The 14,868-nt window shown below is 35.5% G+C and overlaps 1 protein-coding gene across 5 annotated transcripts; it reads right to left on the bottom strand.

The window, feature by feature from the left end:
- Nucleotides 1-341: 341 nt before the first annotated feature.
- On the bottom strand, nt 342-14,823 carry LOC140157534 (uncharacterized). Of its 5 annotated transcripts, none has more exons than XM_072180752.1 (6): nt 14,726-14,753; nt 13,876-13,966; nt 13,572-13,648; nt 7,850-8,002; nt 5,787-5,972; nt 342-460 (listed from the first exon to the last, which is right to left on the bottom strand). In XM_072180752.1, exons 3-6 carry the CDS (start codon nt 13,624-13,626, stop codon nt 414-416), a joined length of 441 nt encoding a protein of 146 aa, XP_072036853.1. In that variant the 5' UTR covers nt 13,627-13,648; nt 13,876-13,966; nt 14,726-14,753; the 3' UTR covers nt 342-413. The 5 variants fall into 5 exon arrangements, with proteins under 5 accessions (XP_072036853.1, XP_072036856.1, XP_072036854.1 ...); XM_072180755.1 differs by having other exon boundaries at nt 7,850-7,957; nt 14,726-14,750; XM_072180754.1 differs by lacking the exon at nt 342-460 and adding an exon at nt 633-843 and having other exon boundaries at nt 14,726-14,756.
- Nucleotides 14,824-14,868: the final 45 nt, after the last annotated feature.

Genomic DNA, 14,868 nt, shown 5'->3' with positions numbered 1-14,868 from the left:
TCAAAATCGGCCTGTTGCCAGAAGAGGGAAGAAAGAATCAGAAAAAGAAGAAAGAAACAGAGGCAGAAAACCCAAAAGCCCACAAATTTCCACTATTTACATAAATTTTGTGCAAAATTTTGTGTTTTGTCCTTTGAAATTCACCCCCCCCCCCGAAAAAAAATCCCGGAAAAAAATCCCTGGTGCCGCCACTGGCGCATAGACGATATGGGCATTGGCATCTTGGGACCAAACATAAAGGCTTATGGGATTTACCGAAAATGTGAATTACATGTTTGGTTTACAATATTAAACCATCAATCTTAAAAGATGATAAAAATACAAGAACTCGTAACCACGTCTCTATTTTACTTTTTTAATCTTATTTTTTTTAAATTTGTATCATTAGCTATAAATCACACGAAAAGCGGCACTCAGCCATAAAAAATTGCTTCGGCGAATGAGTCGTTGTACAAAAAATCTGAAATACAAGCGGAGATATTCAAATTAATATCAAAGTTTCAAACATTATTATGATATAATTAGGTTTTCACTGATACATGTCCCGGGGTACATGTATTGAATCTGCGGTTGGAATTTGTGGGAATGCCAAGATTTAAATTATCAGCATATCAGCAATAAAACGCAGAGCATACCCATCCAAACTTTAAAATAGCTGAGTACATCTCTCCTTGGGAAGAGACGCGTTGTTATGTCCACAAATCGTCCCCTCTTTCTGATATATTCACGAGGTATATGGAAGCAAACCGAACATAACATTTCACTTTTATCCAACGTCTCGAGTTTTATCCACGTCTGGTCATAACATCACCATTAACATTCACTATCATTAAAGTACATCACCTACATTACAGGAAAATATTACAAAATCAAAAAAAAAGAGCATATCAGAAACAATGTTTATGTACAAAGATTATACAGAAAAGGAATAATATTACAAACTGTTGATGGCAAAAAATAGCAAAATTATGATGATATGGTGCATGCATAGAGCCAACAATAAAAACCAGAATGAGAATGTGAATGTATAAAAACCTAAGCAAAACACTAACTTACCGAGAGGAGAGATGTAAAATAATTATGTGTGGTGGTGAAATGCTGTATGATAAGACAAAGATCAATATGGAACAAAAAGAGAGACAAAAGCAGCGCGAAAAGGGAACAAGGGCGTAAAAGGCAGAGACCTAAAGTGAGGGCGGAATTACGAAAAATGTCCGAAGCTGAAAAAACTGGAGGCACCGGAGTACCGACGCGTTATAAAAAACAAAATTGGTATGCCTATATTTATGATTCGGCGTTGATACCGTGCGGTTTTAAGGTGTGGAGTCGTCATCAATGAATCTGACTCACGATCCTTCCAGGGGTTTGGTGGGCAAGAAGTCTGGCTTCAAGAGCGCCCATAGATAAGTTGGCCGCAGAGGGTGCCCATCCGTATACAAGTGCCCATCCGTATGCCAAGGTTCTGGTTGTAGAATTGACTATTGAATCTAAAACGGTTGAGGGTCATGACTAGTTCCAGGAGACGGATTAGGTCTACTTTAGGAGGGGATTTGTTAGGACGGGTACTGAGGTATTGTTTGCAGCCCGGGGGGGCCACTCACATATTTGGTCTGTACGCATGCGTGACCAAAAAAACAAGGAAAAGGGGGTGTTTTTTTAGGCAAGGCAAGTTACGCGAGTGACGCATTTAGGGTCTAAAAACACTGATTTTCAAGAATAAGGGTAGTTTTCTGAAAGTGAACAACTTGTTTAGGGTACCTTTTCAAATTTTTGGTAAATTACGAGTCCGAAAGGGGTACATTTTTTCATTTTTACTGGCCAAAAAACTCATTAGGGGGTAAATTCTATATTAAATTACCTTATTAAGGGGCTAAATTTGCTGGTAGGGTAAAACTCGTTTAGGGGGTGTTTGAAAAAAATTTGGTCACGCATGCGTACAATGTCATATTTGAGTGATCCCCCCGGGGTTTGCAGGCACGAAGAGCTTCATTATGGTTGATGTTTGTGTAAAGAGCTGTGACATCCGCAGAAACTAAAAGGGTGTTGTCTGTGAGGGGAGCATTTTCATTGAGGGAGATGATGTGTTTAATGAAGTCCGTAGTGTCTTGTATGTATGAGGGAAGAGATTCAACGAGGGGGCGTAAATGATAATCGACGAAGCGGGAGACTTGTTTAGTGGGACAAGAACATCCACTAACAATCGGGCAACCAGGATTGTTGGTTTTATAGACTTTAGGAAGCATGTAAAATTGAGGGCATTTCACGTTCCTGGAATCTGGAGTACTAACGGGGAGCACTTGATCGTTAAGATAGCGTTTTGCGTTGTCATGATATGTTTTGATCACATGACTGACTAGCGGGTATTTCACATTATCACATCGTCGTCGTGTTTTATTATTACGGTAAGCTATCTAATTCCTATTAGTAGGCATGTCCACTAAAAATTGAAGTACTTTTAAATTGATTCAGACCTAACTTATTGGCTTGGAATTGATGAAAGAAACATTTTGGCGTTTAAATAATCTTAATCGGACGTTTCATTCCAGAGATATGGCCTTTCGAGTGTCACGGTTTTATAAAGGGCTGCTAGAACATGTTAAAAAGTTAAAGTCCAAAAAGGAATACTAACAGAAAGTGCAACTTTAAGGTACTTTTTCTTAATGTATTTATTAACTAGCGTTATCTGGAACATTATATTTGCTTATAACAACAAGAAAATAAGATCATCCTGAAAATTTAATCGATTTTGTTGACATACAACAAAAAATATAAGACCTCAAAACCCATGGTTTGTTTGGTGAAACCTCAAGCATGATCATAGATGGCTGCCATGGAAAATATCTCCATAGAGGAGATGAACAATAAGTGCATTATTTCAAATGAATAGCGGTAGTCTTAAACATTGTTCAATCTTTTAAGGTCAGCACATTTTATCTTCAAAAATTATTATATTTCATCATGGCATAAGTTTGGTAACATTAATCACTACCAATTTTGAGAAATTTGCTCCAACTCAAAGGTTATCTTTACTACATTGAGCAATACACTGTGTGTGCATGTGCCCACTATGGTTTCCGAGAGTGTGTGGTTCCCAGTAGTTTCTCTCCCTATGGATATAGGTACACGGTCTGTAACACAGACTAGGTAGTGAGTAGTGCACGGGGAAGTAAAAGATTTGAGATGGGCCGCGGTAGGCTTAAACATTCTTAAATTTCTTAAGGGCTGGGGTATGAGCGACCTTGAAGTTCCGGTATCTGAAGAGCGGAAGCAATGAGTTACCCCAAATCACAGCGGCAGGTAGTGACTGGGCCGCCGAGTGCTAATATATATTTATTTTGGAAGGTTCGTGTTTGTTTTAAATTTTGGGGCGTTTTTCCAAAATTTGATATTTTTGGTCATATTTCAAAAAGCGACATGCCAAAGACAACTCTTTGGGCACATAGTTTGTTATTGTTATTGCAGTTCTTTTCCACATACCTACGTTAACATTCGATTGGGTGATTTACTAATATTATATATTTTATGACTGCAATTTGGCGTTTTCAATGCGTTTTACACGTATCATGAAATTAACGCAAATATCTAGTCACGCTGCTTTTAGAATTTTTACCTGATCGTCGGCTTTTGCAGGCAACAGAATGCAGATTGGCTCACGATAGATGTCGTATTCCTCTATGTGGTTCACTCATTGATAAAATGAGTTTGCATTCCTTGTAACAACACACACATTGCCGTCTGGAAACCGGGTCTGGTACTGATTTTGGGACAGCCAATAGACTTCAGCGCCGTATCAAATCTCATAAAACCACACGATTGACGACTATGTGTTTATGTTTCCCGCACGAAAGCTTGTGTCTACATCTATTACTATACTTCTTTGGAAACGTTGACCTTTGACCATTCTTTGTATAACGCCCTGATATGACCTTGATATGTTCGCTTGATTGGGTACGTTATAGCATCCATTTCATTGAGGTGTTAGGACTTGGTCAGTACAATACTTGCAGGGATACAATAGTTTAACATGGTGTGTGAGCATGGTGAAAGACTTATTATTGATTAGGCGCGGACATATTAAAGGCACAGGTCCTTTGCGTGTATAGCAGAAAATTATAATAGAATGTGTGAATAGAATGTTTGGAATTTTGCAACTAAAATACTAACTGCATTCTGCATTCTGTATTTATTTATTTAGGCCTATGCCTATTTATTTATTTACTGACTTATTTATTTATTTTATTTATTTGGTATATTATTAGTTAGTTAGGCCTAGTTAGTAATATTCCATGATAGGCCTACGTCGGTTTATTATTGATTGTTGATAACTTGACAACTTGATTGATTGATCGATTGATAGTCATTTCACATTATATTCCTAGTTTATAGGCCAATTTGAATAACATCGTACATTAGATAAATAGACCTATCAGTATTGATTTATTCTATTCAGATCAAGGATTACTATCAAACTTCTCATAGCTGATTGTCAGTTGGCTCAGTGGTAACGCAGTAGGTTTTACAACACTGAGGTCCCGGGTTCGATTCCCACCTCTGTCTATTTTTTGCAAGGCTGAGAAAAAAATGAAATTTCTGGACTGCAAACTTATTTGGCGCGCGATCTGAGCTGGTCCTTTTCTGGTGGCTGTGTCTGTTACAGGCACACTCCCTCTGCATCCAAACCAGGTTCACGCTCATTACACCTCCCTTAACATCCTGCACATTTTGTCTTCAAAAATAGTTAAATTTTTATGAGTATGTAAGTTTGCTTGTCTGATTCACTCCAAATTCGGAGATAATTGCGTTTGAACACCTGATGCACGGAATGGTGTCACTTCAACCTGTTGTAGTTCTCATCTCATTAAATTTTTCATTAAAAAAGTTGATCTCTTCATGAAGGAAGGTCCTCTCTATTTACTGACCAAACAGGAAAAAGTTTGGTTAATGTTTTCTGGTGGAATCAGGAATTTCTTGAAACACCCTGATATAGGCCTACATTTGGATCAAAACAAGTATGTACGCCATTTAACAGGCCTGGGATTTCTTGTATCGATCACTTTCTCCATAGACAATACGTGTGTGAGTGCACGCACACAGTAAATGAAAAATCGTTCTAGTGGAAACTGTATTAACAGTGGTCATCCCTACTATTAGTTGATCAATTTCATGCCGGTTACTGTGTATCGCTAGTCACCGCTTTATAATTATGATGAGGTATCATGTAGTGTATTTTCAAGGTTATTTATATCATCTCGCTATACACTGTTTTGGCTTGTTAATTTCTTTGTCATCATAGTACCCCTCCAGTAAATGTATCCGTTCTAACTTGCAGGTTGTAATGCCTGTAATGCGATCGCCCGTTTGCATCGTCCTTCTTGCGCTTTAGAACGGACCCACTTGCCAATTTTCATTTTTTGCGTATATTTTTATGTTTTTGCCTTGTTTTCTTATTCCTTGTTCATTTGCCTGTCTTTTATTTTATAGTTTGTACTGTTTGTACTGTTTTAAGTATCATCTTTATGTGTTTTTTTATTTTATCCGCGGGATTTTATCTATAGTGGAGCACAGAGCACTATCGAAGATAATATTTAATGATATAAAAATTATTTGAACGTTTTCATATTATATTTGTCTTTTTTTCTGCGAAATATTAATAAATAGGAGTGTTTTTATCCTAAAAGATTTGTGAAATGAGATGCAAAAGCGGGTGTTTTCCGCGGATACACGGAGTGCCGGAACCAGAGATGAGTATTAAACTCCCTGGGATTAAACTCAACCATTTCACTCACCTAGACCAACAACAACCGTTATTGTGAAAGCACATTGACATTCAGCACTCCCACCGATCGCTTTATAATATAAATACATTCTGGTTACGCCAACTGTAAAATATGGTGGTCCATATTTACGTCCGCCGTTGAATTGGAATCCTGTGGGGGGATTATTAACTAGCCGATGTAATAGATGTTCAGCAGCTACGATGTAAAACAAAGAAGAAGAGCCTTGAAAATGTACATGAAATGACGTATAGGCTACAGTGTGGTCTTTGTGGAGGTTGGGTTGACTCCCCTACTGAGTTGGTTTGCTAACTCAAGCCCCAATGAAAATTTCAACCCCCTCATTCAGTGAATAATACAAGTAAACCTCTGTTCTTCCATGAGGCCCATGATGGATCACAGCAATAAAAAAAACCATCCAAATACATTATAACATAAAATTACAATGTAAAATAAAAACAGATATAAAGTACCTTGCGATGTTATATTAATCATATGTGGCCGTACACTACGAATGAGCTGTATAAACGTCGGCAAATTGTATTCTGAGTTACAGTGTAAATTGTGCGTGAAGGTCGTATTCATAGGCACCTCAATTTGGTGCGAAATGTTTCTGATTTGATAGCGCGAGTCAAACACCGTTTAAACCAATCAATAATCCAATTGCTGAAGAGGATAATCGTCTTCTACCTATTTCTATCGAATCATTAAATAGCATTAGTCTTTGTTTGCTTTGGCTAAATCCTGTTCAAGTGATGGGTTACAAAGCATTGTATTTTGTCTAGGTATGTATAACCAACAATTAACAATGAGAGGACTTTCCTGAACCTCGTTGACTTGGGGATGATTTGAAATGACCGCCAATTATGACTGTTTGATATTCATGATATTTATTACTAGCAATGTGGAAAAAGAGACAAATGTAGAACCGAAAAAGTACCATTCTGTTGAAGGAGCAGAGTTCAACAAACCATAATCCCGCTTCTGGATATCGTTTGAAGTCAAATGATATACCATTTTAAAGCTCATGCTATATATTTTCTAAACACGAAATAAAATAAAAATGACCGGGCCAACTTTACGGCTGATTCGTGGTGTACATTCACATATTCATATCCATTCTGCAATGAACATGTGGCTTTCAGTATTGTCTATGCATGATGGATTTTGGGGTTAGAGTTCCAGGTCCGTCAATATTGTTTTGGATTCTTGTTTCGTATTCCATGTGGAATGGGCTTTGGCTCGAATTTTTGGCTTTTCTCCCAAAAACAAAGTGCCTCTAATGATGTTATACTTGCATGTGATAGGGCCTATATTCTACACAGTGATAGTGGAATGTGTTTTCCTTCAAAATGTTAACTTGTTTGGCCTCGGATCAACCTTCAGGTACAAATGATACATGGTGGAATATGCTGATTTCCAGACATTTTCGGAGGTAAAATTTCGCGTTAGAAAAACGGAAATATCTTCGCATTATACGAGTTTCACCTACACACTATTCCACACATAGGTGGGTATAATCATCGTTAATATCATTTTTAAAATTTAAATTTAAAACATGATAAAGTGGGTTTTTTCTACTTGTCTGAAATTATCAAGTCTGTAGCTTAGTTTTAAACAAAAAACACGATAAGATTTTTTTTTTTTTTAAAGTTTTTGTGTGACTTTTTTGCTAAGTAACACGATCACTGGCTCCGTTCTGCCTGCTATCACAGTTACATAAAATAGTATTCAAGTTATAACTAATCGATATTAAAACATTATTTAAATCAAAATTACAACACGTTTTAAAGAATACCTGCACTGAGATATCTATAATACCGCTAGCAAAAAATAAATTGGACATTAATTTTCAAATCATAAACTCTATCATTTAGATCAACAATTAGTGTAATCATCCTAGACGATTGAGATAAAATATACCAAATTGAATAAAGTTTCAATGAACTATCAATTTGCCAATTGACAGCTCCGTTCGTGAAATATAGAAATTTGACGAAACTACCTTATTTTCAATCACACAAAAATAAGTTTCCTACTAAAAGTTCTTTCAGAGACACCCTGTATGTACTTACAGTAAGCTGCACTGTGTGATTCAGAAGTCACTGTCAGTATTATGTTATTCGCAGGACACCCATCACTACAAAGTGGCACCGACGAATCTTCTACTTTAATTTCATCACCTATATTCAATTTTGAAATCATGTCACAGTTTTCATTCTGACAATCTATGAGACATCAACAAAATTATGAAGAGCTTTACATTAGCAACAATGAGTTGTAACATCAACAAGCTATTATTTACCACAACAATGTTGCTTAACAATATGATATGCAGACTATTGTTCTCATTTGGGAAATAAATGCCTCACACAGTATTGTTACTGTGCATCCAACCACTGTTTGCTTTGTAATGGTGCATCCAACTGAAATTACTACACCTATAGCATCACAGCCTATTGCAATATCGCACAGGTAAATCAGAAACATGTGTTTGTGGACTTGTGGTTTGGAAACAAGCTCTTCATATACAGGGTGATTTAAAATGAACTGTACCCAACTTTAAAAAAAATTACTTACCAACATTTAAATAATTTGTGTTTGTAAGCTATAAGAAGATAGTATGTTTCCTATTATTGGTGAAAAAATCGTGTCTTTACCTCTAATGGTTTGAAGAAAAGTACATACTTAGAAAACATACCATGATGCACTCATGTCTACAGTAGAATTCACCACGACCTTTGCAGGACTTTTATTAAACCAAGATAACACTCATTGAAAACAGCTCAATTGATTAAATCAGATCTTCTTTGGTTGTACACATGTGTCTGTTTTTATCTGTGCGGTATCGCAATGAGCTGGTATTATAGTTTCAGTTGGGTAACCGATTATAAAAGAAACGAAAGGTAACAATGGTATGTGGACCTTTGTTCACGAAATGAGACAAAACTCTGCTTATTGTTAACCAACATTCTTGAAAATGAGCAACATAATGATTGTTGACTTATCACGGTTTGGAAATAATTTCTTCATATTTTTTGGTGTTATCTGTCGTTTACATATCCTTCCTAAAACATAAAAGTACGAACACTTCCAAACACCTAGATTAGCTAAACATTTAGGACATGTTACAAAACTATATTTTCTAGAATTTCAGAGAATACTTTAAATGTAGCCTATACCGTTTTTTTGTAGCATTCTTCAGAAGTGAGCGGTCCGTTATCAACATTTTCGGTCAAATCTCCATTCAATTAACACGGGCTAGTTGGCTAGCTATGCCTTGCCCTCACTCATATTTTACCAAAGTGCGAATATTTCTGAACATCTAACATAGCTCTAATTTTAGGTCATGTTAGAGAAATATATTTGCTAGAAGTTTGGAGAATACTTTAAATATTAGCCGGTTATTTTTCACACAGTGATGTTAACTAGGTAAATGCATATACTTCTAACATACGCTATTTGTAAAGGTCGCGCGTCAATGGTGAGAGCACTGCGTATTGTGTATAGGAAAACGGACAGTAACTGCAGTATGCCCAAAACGATGTTGCACACGGATACTATCTATTCTACAGCATTTTGCTCACTCAACTGAGCTCAAACACTTTCAGTTCAACAAAAATTGCGCGTGTTTATTTAAAATTGAAAATAAAATGAATTGATGAATAAATACAATTAAAATTAAATACTTACCGACATTTAAATAAGTTAATTTTACAAGCTGTAATAGGGTAGTAGGCTATGTTTCCTATTATTGGTGAAAAAATCAGGTCTCAAAATCAGTGTATGGATTGCACCAGCACCCTTTCTATTTGAATTCAAATTTCCCTCTAAAATTTCGAGTCAACGGGTCCTTTGTTCTACATGTATTATTTAACATGTTATCTTTGAAAACCTGACATTGTAACTGAATATCAATATTATTGATTTAATAATGCGAAATAACATTAATTTGTCTCGGTTTTGCTGTACATGTACGTAGTCACGGTAGTTGCATTTTGTTACTGCGGTAGAGAACACGGATAAACTTACTTCCGTGTGTTTGTCTAAAAATGGGGTGATAACTTGAAAATGCGATTTCTTCTGACTAAAACCACTTATTATCAAAATTAAAATTTTTTACTACAGAACACTTATCACTGCTTTCTATGATAGTTTTTTGATATGTACAATCTCCGCAAGGACATATTCTGAGCCTTTAATTAAAAGAACAGTGAAAAAAGACCACTTTCAATAATTTTGCTCTTAGATAGACCATGGAATAGGATATTCTTACTCCATCTGTCGTTTTATCTTTTCTGTTTCGGGAGCTCTATTGTTCAGAAACGAAAACGCAAGGGATTAAGTCAGATGGTGTGTAATTTGACTTCATTGTTTACGTTTGGGGCATCATGCTTCTCATTTCAAGAGGTGCTGTCAATCACACTTATATCTGTCAAAAAAGGTTGGATAAGTCAATTATATGCAACACTGGTGCTTCAACTTCAAGTGGGCAATCTTACTCATGTCTCTCATTTAACTAGGCAGGATAGGCCTACATCAGGTCCGAACGCAAATTGGATGTCATTCTGGTCTATATTACTGTGACATTTAAAAAAAGGACCCCTGCCTCTTCTCCTCTCGCTTTCTTCTCTTTCTAGTCTGTCTGTCTCTCCCTCTCCCAAACTCTGAAAAAAGACCACTTTCAATAATTTTGCTCTTAGATAGACCATGGAATAGGATATTCTTACTCCATCTGTCGTTTTATCTTTTCTGTTTCAGGGAGCTCTATTGTTCAGAAACGAAAACGCAAGGGATTAAGTCAGATGGTGTGTAATTTGACTTCATTGTTTACGTTTGGGGCATCATGCTTCTCATTTCAAGAGGTGCTGTCAATCACACTTATATCTGTCAAAAAAGGTTGGATAAGTCAATTATATGCAACACTGGTGCTTCAACTTCAAGTGGGCAATCTTACTCATGTCTCTCATTTAACTAGGCAGGATAGGCCTACATCAGGTCCGAACGCAAATTGGATGTCATTCTGGTCTATATTACTGTGACATTTAAAAAAAGGACCCCTGCCTCTTCTCCTCTCGCTTTCTTCTCTTTCTAGTCTGTCTGTCTCTCCCTCTCCCAAACTCTCACCTGTGTCATCTTTTGAATTATGTGGATATCTGAATTATATTGGATGTTGTATTTCCTTTACCCTTCAACGTGGAAAAATTAAAATAAACGGAATAAACTCATCCCTGCATGCTCTACTCGCCATCCTCTCTTCTCTTCTCTTCTCTTCTCTCCTCTCCTCTCCTCTCCTCTCCTCTCCTCTCCTCTCCTCTCCTCTCCTCTCCTCTCCTTGTCTCATCATCCCCACCACTCTCTCATTTCCCCTGCTTCGCAATTTGCAATCTTTAATCTGTTTAACCTGGTCAATGAATGACACCTAATATACAGGGTGTCCCAGAAAAAAATACCGAGTGAATAAAATTTAACGTAAGTCGAGAAATAGACATCAAAATCAAATAATTTAAAATGTAGCTTATTTTGTTGTGCATCACATACAAAAATTTTATTTTATTTTGTTGATTGGTTGCGAAGAAATGATCGATTATATAATGCGTGCATCAATTCAGTTCATTCCAAGTTTGATTAACAGGCGCTTTTTTCATACTCACTCACCGCTTCCCAAAGTTTGTGTATCTCATTAAATTTTGTCCACATCACACTATCTATTTTATAATCGGACGTTGTTATGTCATTCATGCTTTCACTTAAGATAAATAACAGTTTGTCCGAGAAAACTTTGATTTCTGCAATTGGAAGCTTTCCAGCTGCAATTCTTTATATTGTGCAAATTTGTAATGCTGTGTATTTTAACATTCCAAAGAACATTTGAGCCAAGAATAACAATGAACAAGTGCTCACAGCTTTACGTGTGATTTTTGATACCATCCCAGCAAACACAAAACGTTTTCGACATCATTCGCAAAAGGTTATAAAATGTTGTCAGAAAACTTTTAAATTTCGTGTTATATAAAGGGTATATTAAGGGTATAAAACGTTTTCATAACATTGAAAAACATTTTTTGATAATCTACAGACCAGCAAACACAAAATGTTTTACAGAAAACGTTTAAATGTCGGGTTATATAAAGCCTATGAAAACGTTTTAATAACATTCCAAAAACATTCTTGAAAACCTGATACAAAACATTCTAAACAGAATGTTATTTTTGGGTTGAAAAAATGTTGTGCGAAAAATGTTTGCCCAAAATATTTGCAATAACGTTTTAAATACGTTTTTATGACCTTTATATAACCCGACATTTAAATGTTATTAAAACGTTTTGAAGAAAACATTGTAAGAACATTTCTGTGTTTGCTGGGGGCAAATATTTTAACATGTTATTTAAGTGATGACAAAATATTTGGCAAGAAATGTTTGCAAAAATAGTTTACAATAACATTTTTGAAAACATTTTAGAAATATTGTTGTAGTGTGTTTTCATACAAAACGTTTTAAAACGTTTTCATGACCTTTATATAACCCGACATTTTAATGTTATTAAAACGTTTTACCTAAACCAAAAGCCAAAATATAACTTATTTAAAACGTTTTTGTGTTTGCTGGGATGTAACATTATTATGTTGAAGTTTTTAAAGATTTTTAAAGATTTAAACTAATGTGTGTGAGAATGTTTTAAGCCAGCTGGAATTCTTTATGCAATTATTCTTTATGCAACCTTTATATCAACATTAATGAAAAAATATATTTACAAGTACCGAGCATCATCTTATATGCAAGCTTTCGTGCAGGTTTTCAATTTTGAACAAAATCTAATTAAATGTTTTGCAAGAAACAGGTTGAAAGGATTTTACAGAACAAAATATGAAGCTCATTGACAGTTAACCACCAGTGTGCATTGTGTTGAATGATCTCTCTTTCAAAATTTGGAATGAAGTGAATTGATGCATGCGTTATGTAATCACTCATTTCTTCGCGATCAGTCAACGATTCCAGTAAATTTGACGTATAAGATGCAGAATAAGATGGGCTACACGCTAATGTTTAGATTTTTGGATTCTGATGTCTATTTCTCGACTTACATCAAAATTCATTCGCCCGGTATTTTTTTTCTGGGACACCCTGTACATTTAAAATAGATTTAAGTCTGGCAATTTAGCCTGAAGCAATTATTAGATTACCAATTCCAATGAAAGTAATCCAATTAGTTTCACTTCAACACACTTATTTGATGTTGCATATTACCAAGCTTTAAGGTGTATTTGGGACGAAAATAATTCCCCGTTTCATCTCTACATAATCATATGACCGATTTTTGCGCGATTGCACGAGCAAGTATACGTAATTCTTGGCAACACTGATTACTAGTGATTAATGTATATTTCTACGCTGTGCTATTTTCACGAGACACTCCCGCCTAGGCTGAAGTACCTATACACCCAACGCAAGTAAATTGAAGCCGTACAATTTATCGCGAATTTATGACCGTAAAATTTAGACACTTCTTTTGTCTAGATTGGCATCAACCCTATCATCTCACGTTTTTCATGTCAGAAATTAACATAACTCCCGAAACCGAAACAGAAGTTATCTTCGTTCAACTTTTCTGTAGGCAACAAAAGACTAGAATAAAAGGATTGTTCACATGTACCATGCTAACACTTCAAAATAACAATGAAAAACTGAAACCGAAACTGAAACAGAAAAGATAAAACGACGGCATGTCTCAATGCAAAAGGCATTTCGAGTAGTATATTTCCTCACATTACAATTTTTGTGAAGTCTCTACTTACCTCTAACCTCATAGGCAATAGCAGCCATCAAAACTAAAAGCACACGTTTGTTCATGTTGATTGATTGATTGCACACGCTGGTTTAAAATAAGATAAAGGTCACAAATGAAATATAATCATACGGTACCATATACCAATCAAGTAGCAAATGACAAACACAAACCAATACACAAACGTTTGGTTGAATTTCATGCAGTGTTTCTTTTTCCCCACCGCCGATAAAGCTTAAGCACCGAATTTAACCAAATTAAATATTGCGTAAGCCTATAGTGAAAGGCAAGCCACACATTTACATATAGCATACCATAGGTTCGAACTACCGGAGCTTGAAACGTAGAATATGTCAGAAATACAGAGTCTGGGCTAAGGCATCAATGCCGCTACATGGCTTCCATCTGGAGTGCAGCGATTGTGTCATACGTTACAAAGTGACAATGGATGATTATAACATGTCTGGCTACTTAAAGGATCTAAAATGAGCGTTTATGGCGTTTCGACAGTATTTTTTGTGGGACATGAGAGCACCTCAGACCTATCGAATTGCATTCGGAATACGAAGCATGTCTTTCTGATATCAAATAATTTTCATTTTTTGAAAATCACAATATAATACAAATTTTATGACAAATTATAAAAAATATTTTTCAAATTTTTATATATAACAGTCCTCGAAGTAAATTATATAAATCTAATGTTATATTCTTAAAGAGTATGTAGCATGAAGGAAAAGCCGACGGTCAATTGAAAATTTTGACCTTTCATATTGAAGATATGGATTTTTTCCAAAAAGACCTAATTTTTTTGGGTGTTTTGGGAAAAAAAATCCATATCTTCAATACGAAATGTCAAAATTTTCAATTGATCGTCGGCTTTTCATCCCACCTACATACACTTTAAGTATAAATCATCAGATTTATAAAGTTTACTTCAAGTACTGTTAAATATCAAAAATATCAATTTTAATGATTTGCCATAAAATGTGTATTAAATTGCGAATTTCAAAAATCAAAATTATTTGATATCAGAATGACATTCATCGTATTCAGAATGCAATTCGATATGTCTGATGTGCTCTAATGTCCCAAAATAAATACTGTCCAAACGTTCATACCCCAGCCCTTAAACAATATGAATAAATATAACACACAACTTACTTTGAAACTGGTTGTTAATAATTTCGCCGAGAAGCAAGCAAAATCCGTGTGTCTCGGAACGAAGTGATTGCTACATTACAATCAGGTCTGAATTATATAGTTTCTACAGAGCTCCATAATATTATAATTATTTTCTGTCAGTT

This window comes from Amphiura filiformis, chromosome 7, assembly GCF_039555335.1.
Source record: "Amphiura filiformis chromosome 7, Afil_fr2py, whole genome shotgun sequence".
In the NCBI taxonomy this organism is placed as follows: Eukaryota; Metazoa; Echinodermata; class Ophiuroidea; order Amphilepidida; family Amphiuridae; genus Amphiura; species Amphiura filiformis.
This window is presented reverse-complemented; position numbering and strand designations above follow the sequence as displayed.

Coding starts and splice junctions, on each gene's coding strand:
- LOC140157534 (XM_072180753.1), bottom strand. CDS start 13,626: ATGAACAAACGTGTGCTTTTAGTTTTGATGGCTGCTATTGCCTATGAG. Junction 8,003..13,571: donor TATTGCCTATGAGGTTAGAG/GTAAGTAGAGAC, acceptor GATGTCTCATAG/ATTGTCAGAATGAAAACTGT. Junction 461..5,786: donor AACGGTTGTTGTTGGTCTAG/GTGAGTGAAATG, acceptor CTTGTATTTCAG/ATTTTTTGTACAACGACTCA.